This window comes from Berghia stephanieae, chromosome 9, assembly GCF_034508935.2.
Source record: "Berghia stephanieae isolate SIO BIC M18660-M18661 chromosome 9, UCSD_Bste_1.3, whole genome shotgun sequence".
Lineage (NCBI taxonomy): Eukaryota > Metazoa > Mollusca > Gastropoda > Nudibranchia > Aeolidiidae > Berghia > Berghia stephanieae.
In genome coordinates this window covers 16,931,085-16,953,401 of record NC_088368.1, presented here as the reverse complement: position 1 = coordinate 16,953,401, position 22,317 = coordinate 16,931,085, and the positions used below count along the sequence as shown (strand labels likewise).

The 22,317-nt window shown below is 31.5% G+C and overlaps 1 protein-coding gene across 8 annotated transcripts in view; it reads right to left on the bottom strand.

The window, feature by feature from the left end:
- Positions 1-338: 338 nt before the first annotated feature.
- The window catches only part of LOC144979806 (uncharacterized), a 95,381-nt gene continuing 73,402 nt past the window's right edge, over positions 339-22,317 (bottom strand). For 5 of the 8 annotated variants that reach the window (XM_078926913.1, XM_078926916.1, XM_078926914.1 and 2 more), the window contains 17 exons: positions 22,032-22,307; positions 21,648-21,865; positions 20,793-20,950; positions 20,110-20,183; positions 18,738-18,926; positions 18,349-18,402; positions 14,594-14,695; positions 12,545-12,614; positions 11,615-11,715; positions 10,683-10,766; positions 7,972-8,112; positions 7,233-7,445; positions 4,137-4,298; positions 3,561-3,671; positions 2,835-2,927; positions 1,925-2,033; positions 339-467 (listed from right to left, as the gene is read on the bottom strand). In XM_078926913.1, coding sequence (XP_078783039.1) covers positions 457-467; positions 1,925-2,033; positions 2,835-2,927; positions 3,561-3,671; positions 4,137-4,298; positions 7,233-7,445; positions 7,972-8,112; positions 10,683-10,766; positions 11,615-11,715; positions 12,545-12,614; positions 14,594-14,695; positions 18,349-18,402; positions 18,738-18,926; positions 20,110-20,183; positions 20,793-20,950; positions 21,648-21,865; positions 22,032-22,307 — 2,166 coding nt within the window. In that variant the 3' untranslated portion in view covers positions 339-456. The remainder of the gene's footprint in view (positions 468-1,924; positions 2,034-2,834; positions 2,928-3,560; positions 3,672-4,136; positions 4,299-7,232; positions 7,446-7,971; positions 8,113-10,682; positions 10,767-11,614; positions 11,716-12,544; positions 12,615-14,593; positions 14,696-18,348; positions 18,403-18,737; positions 18,927-20,109; positions 20,184-20,792; positions 20,951-21,647; positions 21,866-22,031; positions 22,308-22,317) is intronic. The other 3 variants (XM_078926920.1, XM_078926919.1, XM_078926921.1) reach the window with 3 other exon arrangements.

Sequence of the window (22,317 nt, the reverse complement as noted above, 5' to 3'; positions counted from 1 at the left end):
TATTTTCATTTTAATAAAGAAATAAGTAATTGGAATTTATAAAAAATAAAAATTGTAATATCTTATGAATGCAATGTAGGCCTATATTGTTTCAAATTGTAAGATAACATTGGCAGCCATTTGTGTAGACTGAACATTATAGCATGGGCATATACATAATAATTGAAGACGGTATAAAACATTTGGTTAAGTACTATTGCTATAATATTATATCATTTGGAGACAGTTCATTACGTGAAAACAAATTTTAAAAAGATAGTGAGGAATGAATTATCATATGGATTAAGGCCACTGTCAAGATCTTGAAATGATCCATGATCTCTGATTACTGATGATCTGATGAATTGACGTTTACTACTTTCATCAATCAATAACTCACTGGGTTGTTTTTTTCTCAAGGTTTTTTGAAAACAATGACAGTATGTGTGAATTGTTTGCTGCTATTCACCTTTAACCTCATATAATATCTGAAATAGAGAGAATGTAAAGAAAGATAAACGAATAAATGTAAAATAGATATTAATATACATATTCATGAGCTCTTCTTTCACCATCAGACATGGTTGTGCAAAAACTGCTTTTTAACTTTTAACGTTGTCCACCAGAGCCATAAAGCCCATAAAGCAGGAGTTAATTCCAGTTTAAAGAATGAGCTTTAACAATGAGCTTTATATAGCGCACCATCCACTAAATGTGCTCAAAGCGCTTTACAAGGGGTCCCTGGTCAACAGCAACATTTAACATGTAGGACGGGAGATGACGCCTGTTAGGCGATATTACAATTTTTTGGACAAAAAACGGCCAAGTACTCATTTTACACCTGAGTATGGTGAGAGAATGTGAGTAAAGAGCTTTTTCCAAGGACTCAACTATGTGCTGAGCATGAGGCTCGAACCCAGGACCTTCCGATCCGAAAGCGAGTGTCATACCACTAGACCACATAGCCGCACACTAGTTTCTGTAGTTGTCCATGGAAAGTAACAATTGCTTACAAGTAATAATTGCTTACTCCCCTTTGATTAGATGAATAATTTATTGAAAGAATGGATTGATAATCTATTGCAAAAGTACTTTTGGCCAGATCAGACAAGCCTAGCTCACTGCTGGGTGGACGAGGGAAACTGTGCAAATTATATTTCCCTAGGACAACTGTATTGACTATTTCCATGGTTTTACCACAACCAATGCATTGAACAATGTTTTATTTCCTTCATAGGCCATATCTAAACAAAAATTCCATTTCACATAATAAATGTCAATTGCTATGTGCCGCTTTTAGTACTAGCACTCTTCAAACATCCATTACACACGGGTTGACTCAGGTAATATTTGTAAAGAGCTTTGCTTAGATAATACAAAGGTCCGAGTTTTGTGATCAATGTCACCCATTACACTCAATGTTGCTTAAATAATGATAAAACACAATATTTCTGCCAATTGATACAATATAATATACTAACCTCTCCATAACCAACACAGTTTCGAGTTTTGTTTTTATCTTTGCTTTCTATTTCATTACCAGAAACCCCACTTTTGGATAAAAAAACCTATTATGATGCAAGGATATTTTATTTTTTCACCCTTTGACAAAATACAACTCTCAAGTATTGAAATAATGCATTTAAATAAAACTTGTGTAAAAGTATAAAATAATTCAATGTGACATTTTGATTAATGAAATTATCAAAAGCAAAGCAATCATACTTTGCTCAAGATATTCTCTCATAAATCAGCATCCAAAGCTGCATCGAATAAAAAGGTGTCAGGTTTTCGAAAAGTGTTAAAATTCTTTTTACCGATCCAATGACTGAAATCTGGTTCAGTTAGCAGTATCTATATCTGAGAAAAAAAAACCCAACTAAAATATACATAAATATGTCTATGTATGTTTTGTTTTTGTTTTTTGTTTTAACACAAAACTTACAATCTCTCTCAGGAAATATAGGACTAGGAAAACGATCAGTTGACCTTGACCTCCTTATGGCAGAGTAACTATGGCTGGATCTGCTCAAAGGACTTTGGGATCGGTTCCTCTGAGGATATTGATAATGGATGAAAAAATAATTAGTCACTATCATTTATAAACTTAGTGATAAAAGAGTCTCAATTATAATTCTAATAGCTTTTTCATGGCAACCGATTCAAATACTCAATAGTCCAACCTAATAACCTTTTGAGACAGTAACACTGAACATTTTAAGTAGCAGGAAAAAGTAAAACATTGGCCACTAATTTTGAGCTAGATTTTTTGGTTACGCCTTTGGTTACATTATATAAAAAAAAATTGTGTTTAAAAGAAAACTGATTGATTTAGGTCATGCCTTGAAAGACACAACCCACCTCTGACCATTTGAAAGTCAGACAGTGTAACACTGACTATGAAATGTCTTTTGATGATATCAATAAATTTATTTTGTTTAACTCACTCAACCCTAACACCGACTATATCCGTAGTATACCCAGGGTTACTTTTACCCCATGCCTATTTATTACTTTTTTTCTGAGACAAATTATAGGCGTAGTTAGTATCAAAGCTAATGTTCTTCATTTTTACATGTTAATGGTATTTGAATAAAACTATCTATGCACATGCTTATTTTAAATACATTTTTTCCCTTCTAATTTTGAAAAGTAGCAAAAATCTGAAGGGATTGAGTGAGTTAATACACTGAAATCAGAGATAAGGTCCAAATACAACACATATCGTTCGATGACATTCAATCTGTTAGATGTTAGACCCCCTGTCCATACGGACTCTTGTAAAGCAGTCTGCATGCTTTGGTTGTTAATGACGAATACGAATTTAGTTTATTAGATACAAATTATACCCTTACATAAGGGGAGATAATTCTACTTGCTGGTGATGTCGACCTTGACCTCGTCATCTCTCTTATGGCTTGAATATCTGGGTTAGTGTTGAATAGCACCTGCAAGATGGTAATTTATAAAATAATCAACATGTAAAAAAGTAATGGAAAAAAATGTCCTTTAAAGCCTTGCAGTCGAAGTTTTCATGTCTCTTAATGTCCAGCACTGTACCATTTATAAAATAAATCAATAATGCACTACACTCACACCTGGATAATCTGAACCCATGTATAATTTCGTTTTAACAGCATCTTTTAAAAAAACATTTAAAAAAAAATTAATATTGTTGATTTTGCCTGAGTTTCACTGGATTGAACATGGTATTAAATTATCTGAATGTGATAATATAGGTTACAGGGTGATAATAATAACAATGATAGTAATAACTAATAATCATAAAAATAGTTTTAATGATGATGATGATGATGATAATAATAATAATAATGAGAACATTAATAATAATAATAATAATAATAATAATAATAATAATAATAATAATAATAATAATAATAATAATAAATAATAATAATAATAATAATAATAATAATAATAATAATAATAATAATAATAATAATAATGATAGCAATGACAATGGTGACAAGGACAACAACAACATCAACAACAAAATTAACAAAAGTAACAACAACAACAACCACCACTACTACCAACAACAACAACAACAGCCAACATACTTCTTGTAATGTGTTGAGTTTCCTCTTGAGACAGTCAATGGTTTCCTCCGATTTGATTCTGGCAGTCTCCATCGTCTCTGTATGCCTCATCATTTGTTGACGGAGTTGGAACTGTGTTTGGGGTTGGGAAGGAGAATTTGAACTATTAAGATGTGAAGTGGACACTTCTTATATAGAAGAGTTACAACCAAATGAATAATATTCTCTGAGAGGTCAAAAAAAATCTCCACTATTATCAAAGTGTAATCTAAGCAAAATGTTATATAAATATTGTGTAGCAGTAGTAGTTATAGTAATCCGTCAGAGCCATTTGGCTCATGGAGCCGGAATTTATCCCGGTTTCTATAGCGTAAAACAGACATAGCAATTGCTTGCTACTCTTTGAATTCCCTCATTTTTGTCCAAAAATCGTAATTTTGAAATATTTCAACTCTTAAGACTTTGACTTTTTCAAAAAAAGAGAGTCATTTTAATCAATCAATATTTGAAGTAAAAAATTGAAAGTAAAAATTTCAAAAATACTTCATCGATGTACGACAGAACAGTGGTAGACTGTATGAAAAGTTAAAATCTTACCCTTAGATAATCTTGTTCTTCTGCCAGTCTTTCTCTAAGGGCATTGTTCTTACGGTCTTCCTCAATCCTGGCAGCTGTAGACTTTAGACTGCTTGAATGGGACTGGAGGGGTTTAGGGGGAGGAACAGACTTATTCTCTTTGTCGTCAAAAAACTTGTCAGACTGGATACAAGACGGGATGAAAAAAAAATTTATCAACGATAATAATTGATAATAACAACAGTTTAACATGTTCCAAGTCTTTTTGTGTTCAAGTTTCTTTCTACTTGTTAAGAGTAAAGCATTTTACTGGAAACCATATAAATGATAGACCTCAAAAGAAAATCATCTTAATCCCTCATTTTTAACCAATCCAATTACAGCAATGTATTCCTAATGACCTTTGGTCATTTCTTCCCTCGGTAAAACTAAAATAGTGCTTTTCCTTTCTTTAAAAAGAAATTAGGAATAAAATGAAATATTAAAAAAAATACTTTACCATACAATGGCTATTAAAATATTTCAAATAATATAATAATAATAATAATAATAATAATAATAATAATAATAATAATAATAATAATAATAATAATAAAATAATAAATAATAATAATAATAATAATAATAATATAATTACTATTCTAATAATAGTATCATTGAATGAAATACTAGTCTATGAAAATTAATTACAGATTGATTTGGTACTACTTTCAGATGCACAAGGTTAGGACTACATCAAATGAGGTTAAGGTGAATAATAAGGTTGTTAAAAAAAACAATAAAAGATAAAGAGACGAAAAATTGTTTTATTAACTAAACCCGGAGAGCGTACAGTTGGAAAGTCTCTTGAACACATTCAATGGTTCTCTTTCTATGTCTGCAATTTTAAGAACCAGGACCAGAAATGACAATTTTTTTTTCTTTCCTTGTATGAATCACCTATATATAAAAATATTTTAATGAAGAAACGGAGCAAGTAATATGCAATACTGAAATCAAGTCAGGGAGTTCCAATAACTCAGTTGTAGAGCGCTTGCTTCATAAGCAAAGAGACCAGAGTTGATTCTGGGTGCAGTTGGGATTTTTTCTGACCCCGCTCTGGTCTACCCAACAGTGATTGATTGGCAAGCTAGGTCACTTAGATCTGGTGGAAAATACCTATGATATACTAGAGCATAAAGCAGCAAGCAATTTCTGAAGCATAATCGGATAAAGAAAAGGAATATAAAAAATAGAGAAATTTGAATTTTCAAAGTTAGAGAAAGCTTCTCGCTGAAATTCATTCAAGTAATTTTCATTAGATAATTGTGACCAATCCTCTCACAACAGTATTATGGCAGGGTGAACCTAATCCTTCAGATTGGATTTCAAGCTTACGATATAAATTTTGAGTTAAAACAAATGTTCTCTTTTTTGTACTTCAAAAAACTTTAATTTCCCAAATTCTTATAACTTATATGAACGTATGTTCAGAGAGAGAGCAATTTTGCATGAGAAGAATTTTGTGTCTATCGAAACATAGTATAGTGATAGATGTAGTTACACTTTTACTATCATCTCATAAATCTCGGACTGACGGATGTTGCGTTTTTCCTTTAATTTTAGAGTATAATCTTGTTTTAAACAAATTTAAAAAAATCTAAATATGAAAGAATCAAGATATATAAACAAATACATAAACAAACCAAAAAAAAAAAAATTTAAAAAAATGACATCAATCTTGGAAATTGGTATCACATACATGGGAACACAGGAATCAGGAAGGAATAGATACATAAAAAGATTATATGGGCCATTTTAAAATCAGTAATCAGGATAAGTATTGGTATAATAATGAACAAAACAACGTCTGTGGAAGAAATGAACAGAATGTTGAAAAATAAAGGGCAATGAGATTTCAAATCTATATTTTTAACTCCTTTACTGCCTGTGGTTTAGAATTTCATAGAAGTCAACATCAACATTTTATTTTTAACCAAATTCATAAGATACATTTCACAAGTCTATTCCTGTTTTACCGTCTCACTTACATCAAAGGCAAACATTGGTGACTCATTATGTTCAACAACAATTTGCTAAGAATTGAATGACGGAGAATCGAGGTATGAGACAAAAGGTTAAGGCTACAACACATATATGTGTACGTAAAATAAAACACATCTACGTATATTCTAAAAATAAATAAAAATAAAACAAAACAAAACAAACAAAAAAAACAAAAACAAAAAAAGTTCAAACTTTGAATAAAATAAGGACATTGACAATTATTATTATACAATTCAATTGAGAAAACATTTGAGCTCAACAGTCTTACTTGAAACTCTAAGTGAATTACACACAGTAAGATCAACAGAGTTGTAGTACAGAAAATAAGGCAGAACTTGCAAGACTTATTTTCAATGAATATGAGAGAGAAAGAAGTGCCCTAAGGTAGGTTTTAAACTATAAGAATTAAAAAACTTTTGCTTGGATTCATTGGAATTTAGTTATAAAATCTTACATGACGTCGTGTATAATTTGTTAATTAAAGGGAAAAAATGAGTATTAGATTGGATTAAAAAATATAATAGGGATGTATTATGTTCTACAACAATCATGAGATGGGGTAGGTGGGGGTGGGAGTTGGGTGGGATGGGGAATGGGGTTGATGCTTTGTTCATGTCGTTAAATGCGTTGTATTTTGTTTCAATTAATCTAGCTGATAAAAGTATATTTTACAAAGTTTTTCTGGATTCATGACCATTTCAACAGAATTTTTGAAAAGAAAATTATTCGTATAGAACCACTAATTCATATATCGTTTACCTCCTTTAAAACATATTCAAATTGAAGAGAAATAGAAGCTCATTCATCACGAATTAGATTTTTATTTTAAAGAAAAAAAAATCTTTAAAAAACATATGGTAAGATATTTAGGATACTTATGTCATACTTTATATCAGAGTTTAAACTCTTCACGAAATTTGATCCTCCATTTTCCCTAATGATTAATATCTAAATCTAAAAGTTTTAGAACAAACAGAATGATAATCATTATTATATGCACACAGACTATAGACACAGTCATTTGACACTAATGTGAGATAGACATCCATACGCAAATTCACAAGAACTAACATTGTTATCAAATTCTTCGCCTTCTTCCTCTTCCTCCTCACTAACTCCTTCAACATTGTCAGAATTTTGTGACCGTGAGGACATTTGAATGTGTTGTGCGTCATGATGGTCATCAGTTGTCTGCAGTAAGCTATCTAGTGTGTCATCATGACCTAGTGAAAGGCCTTCTGACATTGCGTCCAATTTCAACATTAGGATTTCTTGGGACAGAAGCTGTAGCAAAGGGACACATGGCCATATATAAAGAATGAATGAGTAAATAAGTTGAAGTACAAGCAAATATTTTTATCGCTTGTAAACAGAAAATAAATTAAGAATTAAAAACAAACAGCTACGAATTTTAAAAACTGTTATAAAAACAAAAACAAACAAAAGATGACTATCTTTCTAAAGCATTAGAAATTTGATTGAAAAAAAAAGTTACATAGAATATTGTAAGATTAATACGAATAGGTAATACAAATATTCATTAAAAAATAATACAATAGTTAAAACTAATATGAATATGGTCCAAAAAATGTGTTAAAGTTAAAATCATTGAAAAACTGAAGCTACCATAGCTTTTATTGAATGAAATATTACTGTTAAGGTTATGTTTGTAACATGACCTATTCTAACCAAAATTTAAAAAATAAAATGGTAAAAAGGCAGTTTAACAGATTTGGGTCAAATGGAAGCATTTGATAAGAAAATTGCATTTAGGAAAAAAGGCGCTGAATCACGGCAAAGCTCTTCTAACCTGTTTCTTAGTTACAATATTATCCTGTTTGACCCGACAAAGCTCTCCCTCTAGAGTATTGGCTCTATTGAAATGTTTTTCAGCCAACGATTGGATCTCTGCCACCTGCTGGGTTGTTCTTGTTTCTGCCTGTTTCAGCTCCTGTGTTCAACAATATAATAGCAAGATACGAAACTAAATCTAAACAATAAAGTATCTAATCGTATACTCCTCAGGCAAGAAAGATTGGACGCATGGTTTAAAAAAAAAATTAAACCCATAGTAAAGTGAGCATGTTTATATGCATTATAAAAACTCATGTAAAATTATGGTTACAAAAATAGTAAAGATCGAAGACCTTCCTATTTTGACATCAATCAAAGTCAACAAAAACTCTGGTAAAATGAACTGTGTTAGGGATAAAAAAAACGCCTCTATTGTTTTCATCATGTATCTATGTATCAATAAGTGCTCTGTATAGTTACTGTGTATATATCTGTGCTATATTACAAGGCAGCCACTTGAGTTTACAAATGCCTTAATGCCAAATTACCTCAAGGAACTGTGCACAGTTTATAAACCACCTCGGACACTGCGGTCGGCATCAAACGACCTTCCTTGAAATACCCAGGAGCAAATTAAAAGCTGGAGAAAGATCTTCCCACTTTGCCCCTCTTACTTGGAATGAACTCCCTGCTCCATTAAGAAGATCCCATCTCTGAACATTTTAAAAAATCGGTTAAAAACATACTATTTTCAAAAAGCCTATGGTTTGTGATCAACTGTAAATGCTTCTTGCGTACCTGTTATGAATGTGTTGTGTTGCAAGTGCGTTTATGTGGTACATGTAGATGTGGATGAGTGTGTGTGGTATTGGCGTGTTTGAGGCAGTGGGTGGTGGGAGAGTGTGGCTGTTAGTGTGTATTTTTCTCATTCGATATAACAATTTTATTTGTAATGTGCCCAGAGCCTCCAACCAGGGTGATAGGTTGCGCAATATAAATGTGCATTATTATTATTAATTGCACTCCACTGCTTCAATTCAGTACTGTGTTGGGGTGAACCAGTACTAAGAATTGAATTTTAAGTCTTATTTATGAAACTTATCTTGACGCGTATGCTTGTATTGAAGAGAATGATTGTGACTTCTTAAACTGCTAAAGTTCCCAAATTTATAATTCTGATCATATTTAATTTAATTCAATATTTGGCATCCAGTTCATAATGACACATGAGAGTGACAGGTCTATAATGAAAATGCACCAACTATCAAAACAGTGAATAAAAATAATGTAGAGTAGGAATGAGAATTATACAAATTAAATGATATATAGACAAAATAAATAACAATGTTTATATAGATATAGAGATTTTCCAAGATTTTTCACTAGGCCCAATTAATTATAAATATGTAAATGTGATACAAAACCCATGTACCATTGAATAACATTTAATCCAAAACCAATCTACTGAAAATATAAAAATATAAAACTTGATAACACAAGCTTTGAGAATAAAACCGGCTTAAAAACGCACACAAAACAAAACAAACTAACTACAATATAGAAAATGGGATTTGAAATAATAAAACAAAATAAATGTTCTAATTTCCAAAAAATAGTAATCTCACTGCAGAGTAAAAGTAGCCATCTTGAGTAGTAAACAAATATAGATTATCAACGTAATTATTCTTTTATAAAAATCTCAGATAAGCAACCGTGTATTTATTTCTTTAATCCATTGCAAGAAGACATTGATTATTTTTTATGTGAAGTGAAATGTAATATTTTGATATAATTGCTTTGCCTTCGTGGCAATAGCATACAGATCATCAGAACTAAAAATAACTACACGACGCCTCTTATGTGACCAGGGGTATTTCTAGTGTCTTCCAGTAGTTTAAAAATATTAAAGGGAAATAGATATTCGAAGCAATTTTTGGGGAAACTGCTGTATTGCAAAATACTTCTATTTTTCTCTGATCTTGCCATTCACTCAATCACATGTTAGAAGACAGAAAACTTTTTAAAAGAACAAACAAAACAAACACTCCCCCTAAAAACAAAAAGGAAAAGAAAAAACCCCCACAAAAATAAAAAACAACAACAAAAAATGACAAACAAAAAAAAGAAAAAAAAAAAGAACAGACTCTTCCTCTTGATTTGAAATATGTTTGCTTGCCCGTGATTGTAATTCTAATTCTCTACTGATCAATCCATTAAACCCCTAGATAAAGCTGTGAGTTGTTCGTAAATTCCTGGTAATATCTGAATCATAGCGTATGAATACATTCATTTTGACATCCTTATATCTAACATGAAAGCTATCTACCATTACATAATATAACGTAAGATTATCAAGAAAAAGTTATTACTATCAAGATAAAGGAGAATGAATAAATTAACTACACACTGATTGATATAATGAATAAATTGATAAATCAATATAAGAAAGTAGAAAAAATAATTAATAATATCAATTGATATGTGACATGTGATAAAGTGAATTTAAATGACCTCGACAAGAATAACTCAAGAATTAAGCAAATGTTTGTTCTTGTATTTGTAAAGTGTTTTTTTTTTTAATGGGAAAGTCTCACGAGGTATGACAAATGGGAAACTGCCAACCATTGTGCAAAAGTAAAAATAAAAAGGCCTCACAGGTGAAACAAAGGACTCCAAGGTGCAAATAATAATCTTGACTAAAATTACACATCGTTAGATAATCCATACCTGTTTTGTTTGGTCAAGATTTGCCTGCAAGTCTTTGAGGGTATTCTCTAGCTGGACTCTCTCTTTGGTCATATTGTCCTGCATCTGAAAAGAAACCGAAACAGATAGATATATACAAACTTAAGGTAGGAACTCTGAAGTTACATTTTAAGTCCCATTAGTGATTGACAGTTGTGTCTCAATAATAACAGACCAATAGAGCCCCGTCTTTTCCCAAGGGAGTCACTAAAAAAGTAAGCTTCTATATGGCGAAATACCAAATAAATGTGCTCTAAGCTCTTTGCAATGGGTCCAAAGTCAACAGTAATACTAATCGTGTAGGACGAGATGCTTGTAAAGTGCAATTCCAATTTCTCTCTTGACAGAGATAGTGCTTTTACCAGTCATGTACTTGTAAAGCGCTTTGAGCACTTTTAGGGGATATTGCGCTATATAAAAGCTCAATTAAAAAAAACAACTGATTTTACATGGTGCGAAAATATGAGTTAATATCCCTTTCCAAGGAAGACCTTAACTTTACACCTTCCACAGGAGGGCTGGACATAGACCTGCAGGTCACAAAATTCTAGAAAATAGAACCAGATCATAATATTCAAGCTATGGAATCGGGCTGCACTCTAACTACTTTGGCCTAATAAATCTCAATATATACAGAGTCAATCAGCAACAGTTCACCATGCCTTCTGATTCAAGAAAGAAAAACATTACTAACAGTACCTTTCAGTCAATGAAATACTCTGATATAAAACAAGAACTGACTATCGGTCGACAGAACCCATGACTGATTCTTATCCATTTGCTTGTGAGAATAGTGCTCTAACAACTGAGCTATCTTAAAATTCATAAAGCCAAATACAATTTTTGCTAAGCCAAAAACATAAAGTATTTTGAAAGTCTTGAAGTCTACATTTGTTGATTAAACCGACGTTTACCTGGGATGACTCATTCCTCAATCTCTGCACCTCCTCATAAGAAACTGTCAGAGCTTTGGCTAATTCCATCTTCTCCTGGTTGCGTTCTTGCAAATCCTTCTCTGTTTATAAAATACAAAATTAAAATCATTTCAAAATACAGAAAAGTCATAGCTTGTATTTTGTGATTGAACAACAAAATCAGTATAAGGAAAAGCTTCAAATTCAATTTAACAATCAAATAAGCAAAATTTTAAACAAAGATCGCCTTTGGGACAAAACTTTCTTTGCCAACAACAACAAGAACAACAACAACACAACCAAAAAGGACAAAATTAAAAATCAATCTTATAACTCTCTTTTTCTTTGTTCAGTATTTCTAAAGTAAAAGCAGTGTAGTAATTTATTTTGACTTCTTTTATTCCGTTTATTATCAGTAATAAATGGATGTTGTAATAGTGCCAATATAAAAAAGGGTGCCAAATTTGAGTTATTCGAAACGGAAATTTTGTTCCATGTAGCATGCTAGGGTAAAATATGAACTATTTTAAATGCATGATCAAATCTTATAAATGTGCTTAATAAAAATGCAGCCATAAGCAATCATAAAAGTTTCCTAAGTATATGTTGGCACTTTTGAAAAATGAAAGAAAAAAATCCCACAAAACATCCTTTTTAGTGTATGTGTTGTTCACAATTTGATACCATGCTCTAAGCCCTTCACATTATTTATTTCTTCTGACCGATACAAAAGTCTAACATGACATGATTCGTGCAGCTTTTTAAGCATGTGTACTCTAATTGGGCAAGATATGCTATTTGACACTAGGGAAACCCGAGAATTTTAGAACCATAATTCAAAGGCAAATTTAAAGTATGCCTAAACTCAGAAAAGAGCATACAGCAATAAAATTTATGGCATTATCTTTCACAAATGCCACAATTCCATACCTAAGCCTTGAACAGATTTGGACAGTTCATCCAGCTTTTCTTTGTTGAGTTGCATTGAATCTGTCTCCCCCTGTGAAGAGAGAGAGAGAGAGAGAAAGGATGCATTTCAAATAATATGATGAATCATATCTAGAGTGCAGATACTGCCATTATGTTCATATTTTTATTAACAAATTGACTATAGCTCTCTCAAACAATTGCTGTAACCGTTCTTCTCTGTTATATATAAATGACTTATTGGCTTTTGTAGTAATTGTTAAATAACACTGGTGCATATGGCTTGAGTATACTTTGCAATTAAAAAGAACTGATTGCTTCAGCCACCACTGACATCCCAGCCCCACCCCCACCCCTTTCTCATCGCACTGGAAATAAGAAATCAACTAATAGCTAATGGAAGATGAGATGAAATGGAAGAAGTTGGCAAGATCTGGCTAATCAAAGATATAGATTCCTTGAAAGATGTTGACACCTATCATTCCGTAAAGAACAAGGATGAAAGAATAAATAAATAACCATTTACATGCAAGTGGACGAGATTGCCTGAAAAAATTCTTATATTTTATGCAACCAAAACGTGTTCATCCAACTGAGTAACTCGACTGATGGAATTATAATTTAAAAATGAGACGCCTAACAAGCAATTCTATCGATGGCTAACCAACTCCCGTATCTGAATTACCAATCAGAATTATGATTTCAATCAGTTAACATTTATTGCATTTTAATTGGTTGCAACCCCCCGCCCCCTTTCAACAAAACAAACAAAATGATGACAAGAGTCAATCACCAACAAAAACTCTCTTGACACGTTCTCAAATATTTTTCTTGCATGTTTATCATCTCTATAATCTGTATTATATATTTAGGAAATCGGTCTTATTTTTTTTTTATAGTTAAGATCATGAAATGTGTATCATAAATCTTTTTCTGAATCATGATCATGGCACAAGACCAAAGAACTCGAGCTTAATTGGTTGCAAATTGGACATGTAAGGAATTTTTTTCGGATTACTCCAAAGAAATATCAGTTTCAGCAGTATGTAAATTGTTGACATAGAAAATGTTATGATCCTATATTACTACCTGAAAATGAAAGATTGTCTTTTTGAAAACTTTAAGATATAAAAATCTATTTTTACATTATTGTCATATTGCTATAATTAGATATGAATAATACTTTTGTGGAAAAAGCAAAAAACAAACAGTCATATAAACTAATTAGGTGAAACGTCATCAACTGACATATAAATATGTACAAGTAGCCTGTCAATTTTTTAAAAAGTAACTTTAAAAAGCACACAATTGGAAAGCATAATCGAAACAATTAATAAAAGTTTAGTAAAATGACAAATTAAATGCTAACAAAACATGAATTAAAAAAAATTACACAACAAAAAGAAAAGAAAAGTAATAAAAGGGGCCCCTTAATGATCAAAATAATCCTAAAAATTATGATTGTTTTGCCCCCTACGACTATGACAAAAAGAGAGTATACTCTAATATGAAAGAGAATTTTAATATACAAGTTGAAAGTTTATGAAACTGTGAGATAACGAAATAGGTTTCATCATACATTTAAAGAAAATACATTCTAGGTAAAATTACAACAATAAAAAAAAAGGAAAAAAAAAGGAATATGACATGACAAACCTTCAAACCATATTTTGCGAAAATTTTTAAAATTTTTTTAAACATTTGATAAGATAAAATAGCAAAAAACACTACAGGAAGAGGACTTGTATTCCATTGTGTTGTAAACAAATAAACTTGAAAATGTTAGTAATGGCCTCTAATTAATGCTAAAAATTATTTTAAAACAAGAAAAAAAAATCAAAAGCCATTAAAATTATAGGTCTTGTAGAATCCAGTGTAAAAATTTGAAATAGATCTGTATTTTTCAGACTATATTATTATTTTTCGGAAAAGAGCTCTCCTGGTGAAGTTAGCAGTTAGAACCAGAAAAGTAAAAGGGAGTAATAAGAAAATTTTGATCTGAGAGAAATTCATTGCCACGGTCATGGGATTAATAATTCATTTATTCCAAACCTGTAACTGGGCATATTCTTTCCTCATTCCTTCCAGCTCGTCCTGTTTATCAGTTAATTCCTGGCGAACCATCTCTAAATCGCTGTTTGCTTTGCTAACCAGCTGAAATTGTTGTCGTGTTAAAATACAGGGGTTACATTTCCATTGCAGTGTCAGGGTGAGTAAATGACATCAAGCAAATAAATCCCACATTTCATTGTTGATTTCATGTACTATCGTAAGCGACGTTTCATTTATGATCATATCAGATAAAAAAAGTATCGAAATAGTGCATAGAAATGAAGGATTTTACATGGTTATATCCAGTTGTTTTATAACATAATATTATTCATGTTTTATATATCATTATAGTGTTCAAATGTCGCTTACAATAATATGTGAAATCAACAATGATTTGTGAAGCAACTCCCCAAAACAGTATGAAGTCAAAGATTTTTCTTGCTTAATGAAAAAAAAAAAACTGCTGTCCTCTGTCAAATGCTTTTTTTACATTTTGGTCAGAAAACTTTTTTTTCAAATATCATTCTTTAGATGCTGTGTCCTTGGCTAAGAAACTCACAACATTGCCATCCAGAAATATAATGGACCAACACACAAAACTATGTGTAACCTTAAACGTTTATAGTCTGGTTAATACAGTCTAGTGACAATTACTCATAAATATGGATGGTAAAAAATAACAACAAAGACCTGAGTGATGTCGACTTTGTTCTATCTATAAGTTGACCCCCAACGTGTCAAAAAATGATTAAACTTTAGTATATTTATATACTTTATAATCTTGGGTGATATAGACTTTGTGAAAAGTTGACGGTTGTTATACATAACAAAAATGTTTCAAACGAATTTTAAACAATTGATTGTCAGTATACAGTGGAAAACAAGTTGTTGAGTCTCAATTTGATAAAGATGGATGAAAATCTTTATTTGGTGACATTATAAAAAATCAATTATCAATTATATTACCTTGTAAATTTATTCATGTAAGCCGTACTGACTTAATACTCTTTGTGGGAGGTGGATCACAAATATTACCAAAATTATAATTTTTAAAAAAAGGACATAAAACAAGAATCAATTAAAAGGCAGGAATTAAAAATCATAATCGTAGAGTAAGAAATGGACAAATATGCTTGTGGACATTTTATTTATTTATTTATTTTAATTTTAAAAAGAGACCTCCAAAAAACGTTCCATTTGGGCTTATTTTGAACTCCCGTGAAACATCAGAATATGACCATTGTCTCTTATCCTATCAAAATGTCATCATAAAATATTCGGTTTTGAGTTCTGGATTAGCAAGAAATTTCTAAATAATGGGTATAAATAAATATTAGCATTTGTGTAGCGCAAGTTCACAGATTGACCATGTTCAATGCGCTTTACAATGTTTCATTTATTTCCCCAGCAGAGAATAAGGAACTATATTTCCAATTATTTAATTTCACCTGCAAAGCGTTCTTTTTGTGCTAACAGCCCTACAATATTTTACATTTACTATAGCCAGATACTCATTCACATTGCAGCGGGGAAATGTGTGTTAATCTTTGTTAACCCAAGGACACAACATAGGGATTAGAATTTTCCATGATCACCGTCATCCATCTGGCCATTGACCACGCTTAACATCACTTGACTTTAGTGACAAGACAAGATGCCATACCATTGAGCCACCGAGCTGAATCTCTCCCATATTCAAATATGACCAATAAAAATCGATGAACCATCAATCAGAGGTGTTTCCCTTATTATTCTAAAAATCTAATTTCTGCCATTCACGGATTAAGCCCCCACTCTAAGCACCGCTGAAACTCTGGCAAATAATATAGCATATTTATATAACAGAGGTAATATACTTCAATACTCATTTTAGAATGTTATTTTCCATTGCTTTCTCTTTTTTTTTCCTTTTTAAACACAAACAAATTTTCTCATTGACGTGTTTCAAAATAAATTATGAAAAGGAATGAGACAAAGACAAATATCACCCTTTAAAAAGCTGTCAAAATTCTAAAAGAGCAAAATAAACAACATAAAATAATACCAGTCATTTTTGGCTATAGCAATTATGAAAACCTTACCACCAAATATATAATGAAAAGAATCGAGTCAAATAATCAAATTTCTTAAAGGTATAAAAACTGCTAGATTTGTTCTAATTTTTGCCCTTCGGGTCTTTAGGTCATATTTTTGCAAAAGGCCCTACCACTGCAAAATTCACAAATCCGCATGAAATAATCTAAAATTTTATATATATGTGTCGGCCATCTGAATCTTTTAAAGTGCTTTGTTGAATGTTTTTATATCTTCTACATCTGTAATTTCTCGTGGTATTGCATTCCATTCATGAATGGTTCTAGGAAAAAAAAACCCAACTGAATTTATATGTGTTGGCTCTGTGTGCTCACATTTCTCAAATTAATTTCCATTGTGTCTTAACAATTGAAAGAAATGAAAAAAAAAAGTTAAAAAAAAAAAAAGCAACAACAAATACTAGAGAGAGAAAATAGTATTATAACATAGGGTCACATAATTACCGTCCATATCTATAGTCAGTGTCCGCATCATTGAAAATAAAAAATATCATTTCTAATGACAAGATCGATTTGACAAACAAGATATAATACCAAATTCACTTTAAACCTCCTTGCTATTGGTCTATATAAAAGTGCATTCAATCTGTATTAATTAATTTTTCATGAATGTAAACGATGGTATTTTCATTAAACCTATGATTATATATATATTTTTAAACAAAATTCACTTTATGAATTCTACTACGCGAAAAAGCACAGCTTGATCAATTTGTTGTAAGACCAATATCAAAGAAGGTGGATATAGTGAAAATAGATATGATGCCATTTAATAATATATATCATATAAAACCATCACCATACCCAAATCCAACCATAACCAATAAAATATAACCAAAACCCACTGTGTTAAGGGACTTGAAGACGCATGGTGTCATAAGGAATGGGATATATTAAAATCAGCTTCCATAGAATGTGTTTATAAAAATAACACATATTTATTTAAATTTAGCACATTATCATTCCCTTCATAACTTAATGAACCTCTAAATTAATCTTTATAAATACTAATAAAACAACTCAAGCCTAACTAAATAGCATTGCATGGCATTTTGACTTTAAAAATAACTAACATCAAAATAAAGGCAAAAAGCAGCGCTTGAAGAAAATTATGTTACCAAATACGAAACTAAAATTAAATTTAATTTCAATATTAATTTATCAAATAAATTAACTGCATTTGATTTCAAGTTAACATTTAATGACATTTTGTTTTTCCATTGAAAATTAAATAAATTAATAACAGTATAAATGAATTATTCAAATACGATAAGGTGTACAATTTATATTGCTCTTTTGTTTTTTTACCACTGTGTCATAATTCTCAAAACTTGCTGCTAGATTGAAAAGAAATATTTATTTTTTTTCTCCAAAGAACACAAAAATTTGAAATAGGGCAAATTGTCGTTTGACTTCAATAACATGATTTTTTTTTTCATCAAATAGCCACCAAGATATGATATCTCTATCTACAACATTGCTTTTAGTATTTATTTACTGCTCATTCTATAAAAAATGGTCCAACTATTTTAAGTTTTACCATACTGTCTGCAGCTGAAACTAAATGCAAGATTCCATAACGTCTAAACCATAAAATTCCCTTTTGTTTAAAGCATACGCACAAAAATAACTACCATAGATAAAATGTTTGCCATAACTTACCCTATTCAATCTGTTTTCCTCTTTTTCAATTTCTTTCCTGATTTTGTTCAAAGACTGAAAGAAAATGAGAAGGTTATGTTAATCTGAAATTTAAAAGTTTTAATTTAACATTAAATAGCGCAGACACATAAAAACATCTGTTTTTCGACACTTGCATTTTTAAAACACACAATATTAAAGACATGAATTATTAAATTTTATGTTCTGAATTGTCTTGGTGATGAGTGATCTAACATTTCTGGTCAACATCAACATTATGATCATCATTCCTTATCAACACAACCACCACCATCACGGTCAAAAACAAACATTTTTCCAATGTACCCAATTGTACTTTTGATAAAAACCAATCACATTAAGGTCTATGGAGTCATCAACATGAAACTCACAATTCTAGCCTCTTGTTGCTCCCTCTCCCTTTCGGTCAATGACCTCATCAGGTCCTGGAGTTCTTTGTACTTCAATTTCTCTTGTCTGGAACTGTCCTCGCAGGCAGCTTCACTCTGTCGTATCTGCTCATTCAATCTCTCAATCTCCTGCTTCACCTCATCTCTTTGATGGCAAGAATTGCGGACATCCTGAATGAAACCAAAACCAATAAAGTGTTATATATAAATTCCCGATACTTAAGAGTATAAAAGTGTAATTAAAAGTCATTTAAACTTTCAAAAAAAAAAACGTCCAGAAAGACAAAACAAAACGAAATGGGAAAAAACTAACAAGAAGAAAAGTAGGCCGATTTTTTTGGGATGTTTTATTTTTTTGCTTGTATTTCTCTTTCTATTTTGTTTGACACTGTCTCACACCTTTTCAGATTTGATCTTACGCCAGTGCCTGCTCCCTAATTTGTTACTTTGATAATTTCAAAATGAATATGCAGCTAATCAAATGCCTTTGACTTCGTCCTTTAGTTTTCAATGTTTGTATTTTATGATACAGGTGAGGGTTCACAGCGGAAACGCGTATCCGTGTAAAGAATATAAGCATTAAAATTGTCCCAAATATTCGGCATCTTCTGTGATGTATCAAAAAGAAAAGTAGTAATCTTTCAGAGCCATAAAACTCATGGAATTATCCTGGTTCCTTTAGTGTTAAGCCTACTTGTTTGCTACCCATTTGATAGGACAAATGAATGGATAAATGCATTGACACATAGATCCCTGAATGGATCAACAGATGAATAGCCTCAGCGATAGATGATTGCAGATCTGCCACAGATAACAACAAACACGTAATCTGTATATATTTTGAAAAATAAAATACAATTTTTAAAAAGCACAAGGCAAGATTGACACCAGTGCTTCTCTTAACTGTTGCTTTAAAATGTTTTAGAATTGATGTAGTATAACTGAATCATCTACATACCTATTTCTTAAAAACATAGCACTATTTTAATCAATTTGTCTCTAAAATTTTGTTTAAAATTCCAAATCTAGAAGAAAAAAAATTGAAATAACCAATTTTGGCCCCGAGATAATCTAAACTAATTTAATGTATAATAAATAAGTAACAGATATGTGAATAGTTAGATGGATCAAAGAAAGTGGGGGGGGGGGGGGGGAGTGGGGTAGATAAATTGAAGGACATAAATGGTGGAAGACAGGATGGGTGGAGGAATGAAATGATGAAAGGATGGAAGCAGCTGTCTCAAAACATTATAAAGAAGAATGTGATGATATTAAGGATGATGATATTACTGATGATGATGATGATGATGATGATGATTATGATGATAATAAAAATGATGATGACAATAGGTACCTGTTCCACTCCTCTCATCTGCTCCTCGGCCTCTCTGATTGTCTCGTTTAAGGTTTTTAGTTCTGATTTGCTATCTGGTAAATATATATATATATATATATATATATATATATATATATATATATATATAGGAAATGTTTCATGCAATATATTTCAATTAGTAAAGATGATGTTTTATATTACCAGAACTGTATATTGACAACAATATCAAATAACTATAATATGACATTAAACGATACTGCAATGGATTGTATAAAAGAATTTCATAAAATAATCATATTCAAAGAATTGTGCACTTTATTGTCAATTAATTTATGTTTTTTTTTCCAAAATTATACAGGGATCATTAGAAAACATAAAAGTACAGTCAATTCACAATTAACAGATTAATATTTACATTAAGACGTGCTCTTTGCAACGAATTTCTTAAAGTCTGAAAGAGGTCTTACTTCACATTGACTCTACTCTATAAACATTCACACAGCCACACAAGCACACAAAACACAGACACACATAACATAAACAAACACAAACACACACAAGCATACAAACACACACACAGACATCCACCCAAACACACTCAGACACACATACAAACACAACACACATACACATATACAAACAATCAGATACACACACTGCCACACATACACACATACATAGACACACAAGCACAAGCACACCTGTGATTGCATGTTTCAATGAAGTCAGGTCCTTCTCCATAGACTCTTTATGTATTTCTGATTCCTCCATCTGTCTCTCTCTCAGACGAAGTTCTGCCTCTAAAACTTCAAGGCGAGCTGTGGAAGAGTCTGATTTCTCTTCCACTATTCGATGATTTCTGAAAGAAAAACAACATTTTGCCTTGAAATCCAACATGTTCAATGGATTTGTTTTTCTTTATGACTTTAGAGATATTCACAACATTTTCAGGTATCATATCATCTAAGTAAAGAGAGAGAATAAAATTGAGCTTTTGTATAGCGCAATGTCCACTAAACATGCTCAAAGCGCTTTACAAGGGATCCCTGACAAACAGCAACACATTACATACAAAATGAGACATGATATTGCAATATTTTCCGAAAGAGACAACGACTAAACCTGTTTTTTTTTTCAAAGAGAACAAGATGCTAAAAATGGAATTTGAATTTCAATAATGAAATTTTAGCAAAACTTGGATGTTTTATTGAAAAAAAATAATAAAAAAATGAAAAAAAGCAACCAACTCAGATTTTATAATTTTGATTATAATGGTTCACTCAAACTCGGTGGAAGTCCAGACAGTTCTGCCATCATTGATCCAGGTTGGAATCAAAATTTGTCTTTGACCATCTCAGCCACCTAGCAGTGACTTAGCAGTTGAATGTGTCTAGTGGAAAATGCTTTGCCATAGACTAACATTTTATCAAAAGGGTAGCAAGCAATTGTGATAAACCCCTGGCTCCAGTGGCCATATGGCTCTAAAAGTCGATTTATGTAGAGGGTCACATATTATTTCCTATCATTTTAAATCACAATATGTGGACTCTCCATACCTTTTTATTGTGTTGAGTTTATCATCCAGACCCTTACAGTTCTCATTCAGCATGTCTCTGTCACGACTCAAAGTCACAATGCGATCGTCCAACTCTTGCTTCTCTGATGTCAGTCGATCGACCTCTAACCTCTCTCTATCCACTGCTTGTCTCAGACGGTCAAGGTCAGCAGATTTTCTGGATGTTTCAGCACTTAACTGTTCATATTCTGCTTTTTCCTATAGACATTGTAAAACAAAAAACATAAAAGGTTTTGACAAATGCAATAAGAACAGATATGAAAATTTGTATAGTGCCTTCTAAATATTTACTTTGCTCATTGTACTTTCAAAATGTTTCATTTAGTCCAAAAGCAGGCCACATTATTTCATATTATTTACTCACTTCAAGGAAAGCCCTCTGTGTTCGTTCCAACTCCACCAATTTCTGGGCGTGTTGTGCTTTCACAGAATCCAACTCTGTCTGTTCCAACTTCTGCATTTCAAAAGTGTGTTTCAACTCAGACTTGTTCTTGTTGACAGAGTTACTCAACCTTTGTAGCACTTCCTCTTCCTGTTGGATTTCTTCCTTTAGTTTAAAGAGTTCACCTCTTTTTGTTTTAATGTGAGCGTTAAGGTCACTCTTTTGAACCTCAAGTTGATCTAACTCATCTCGACAGTCCTGTAAAAAC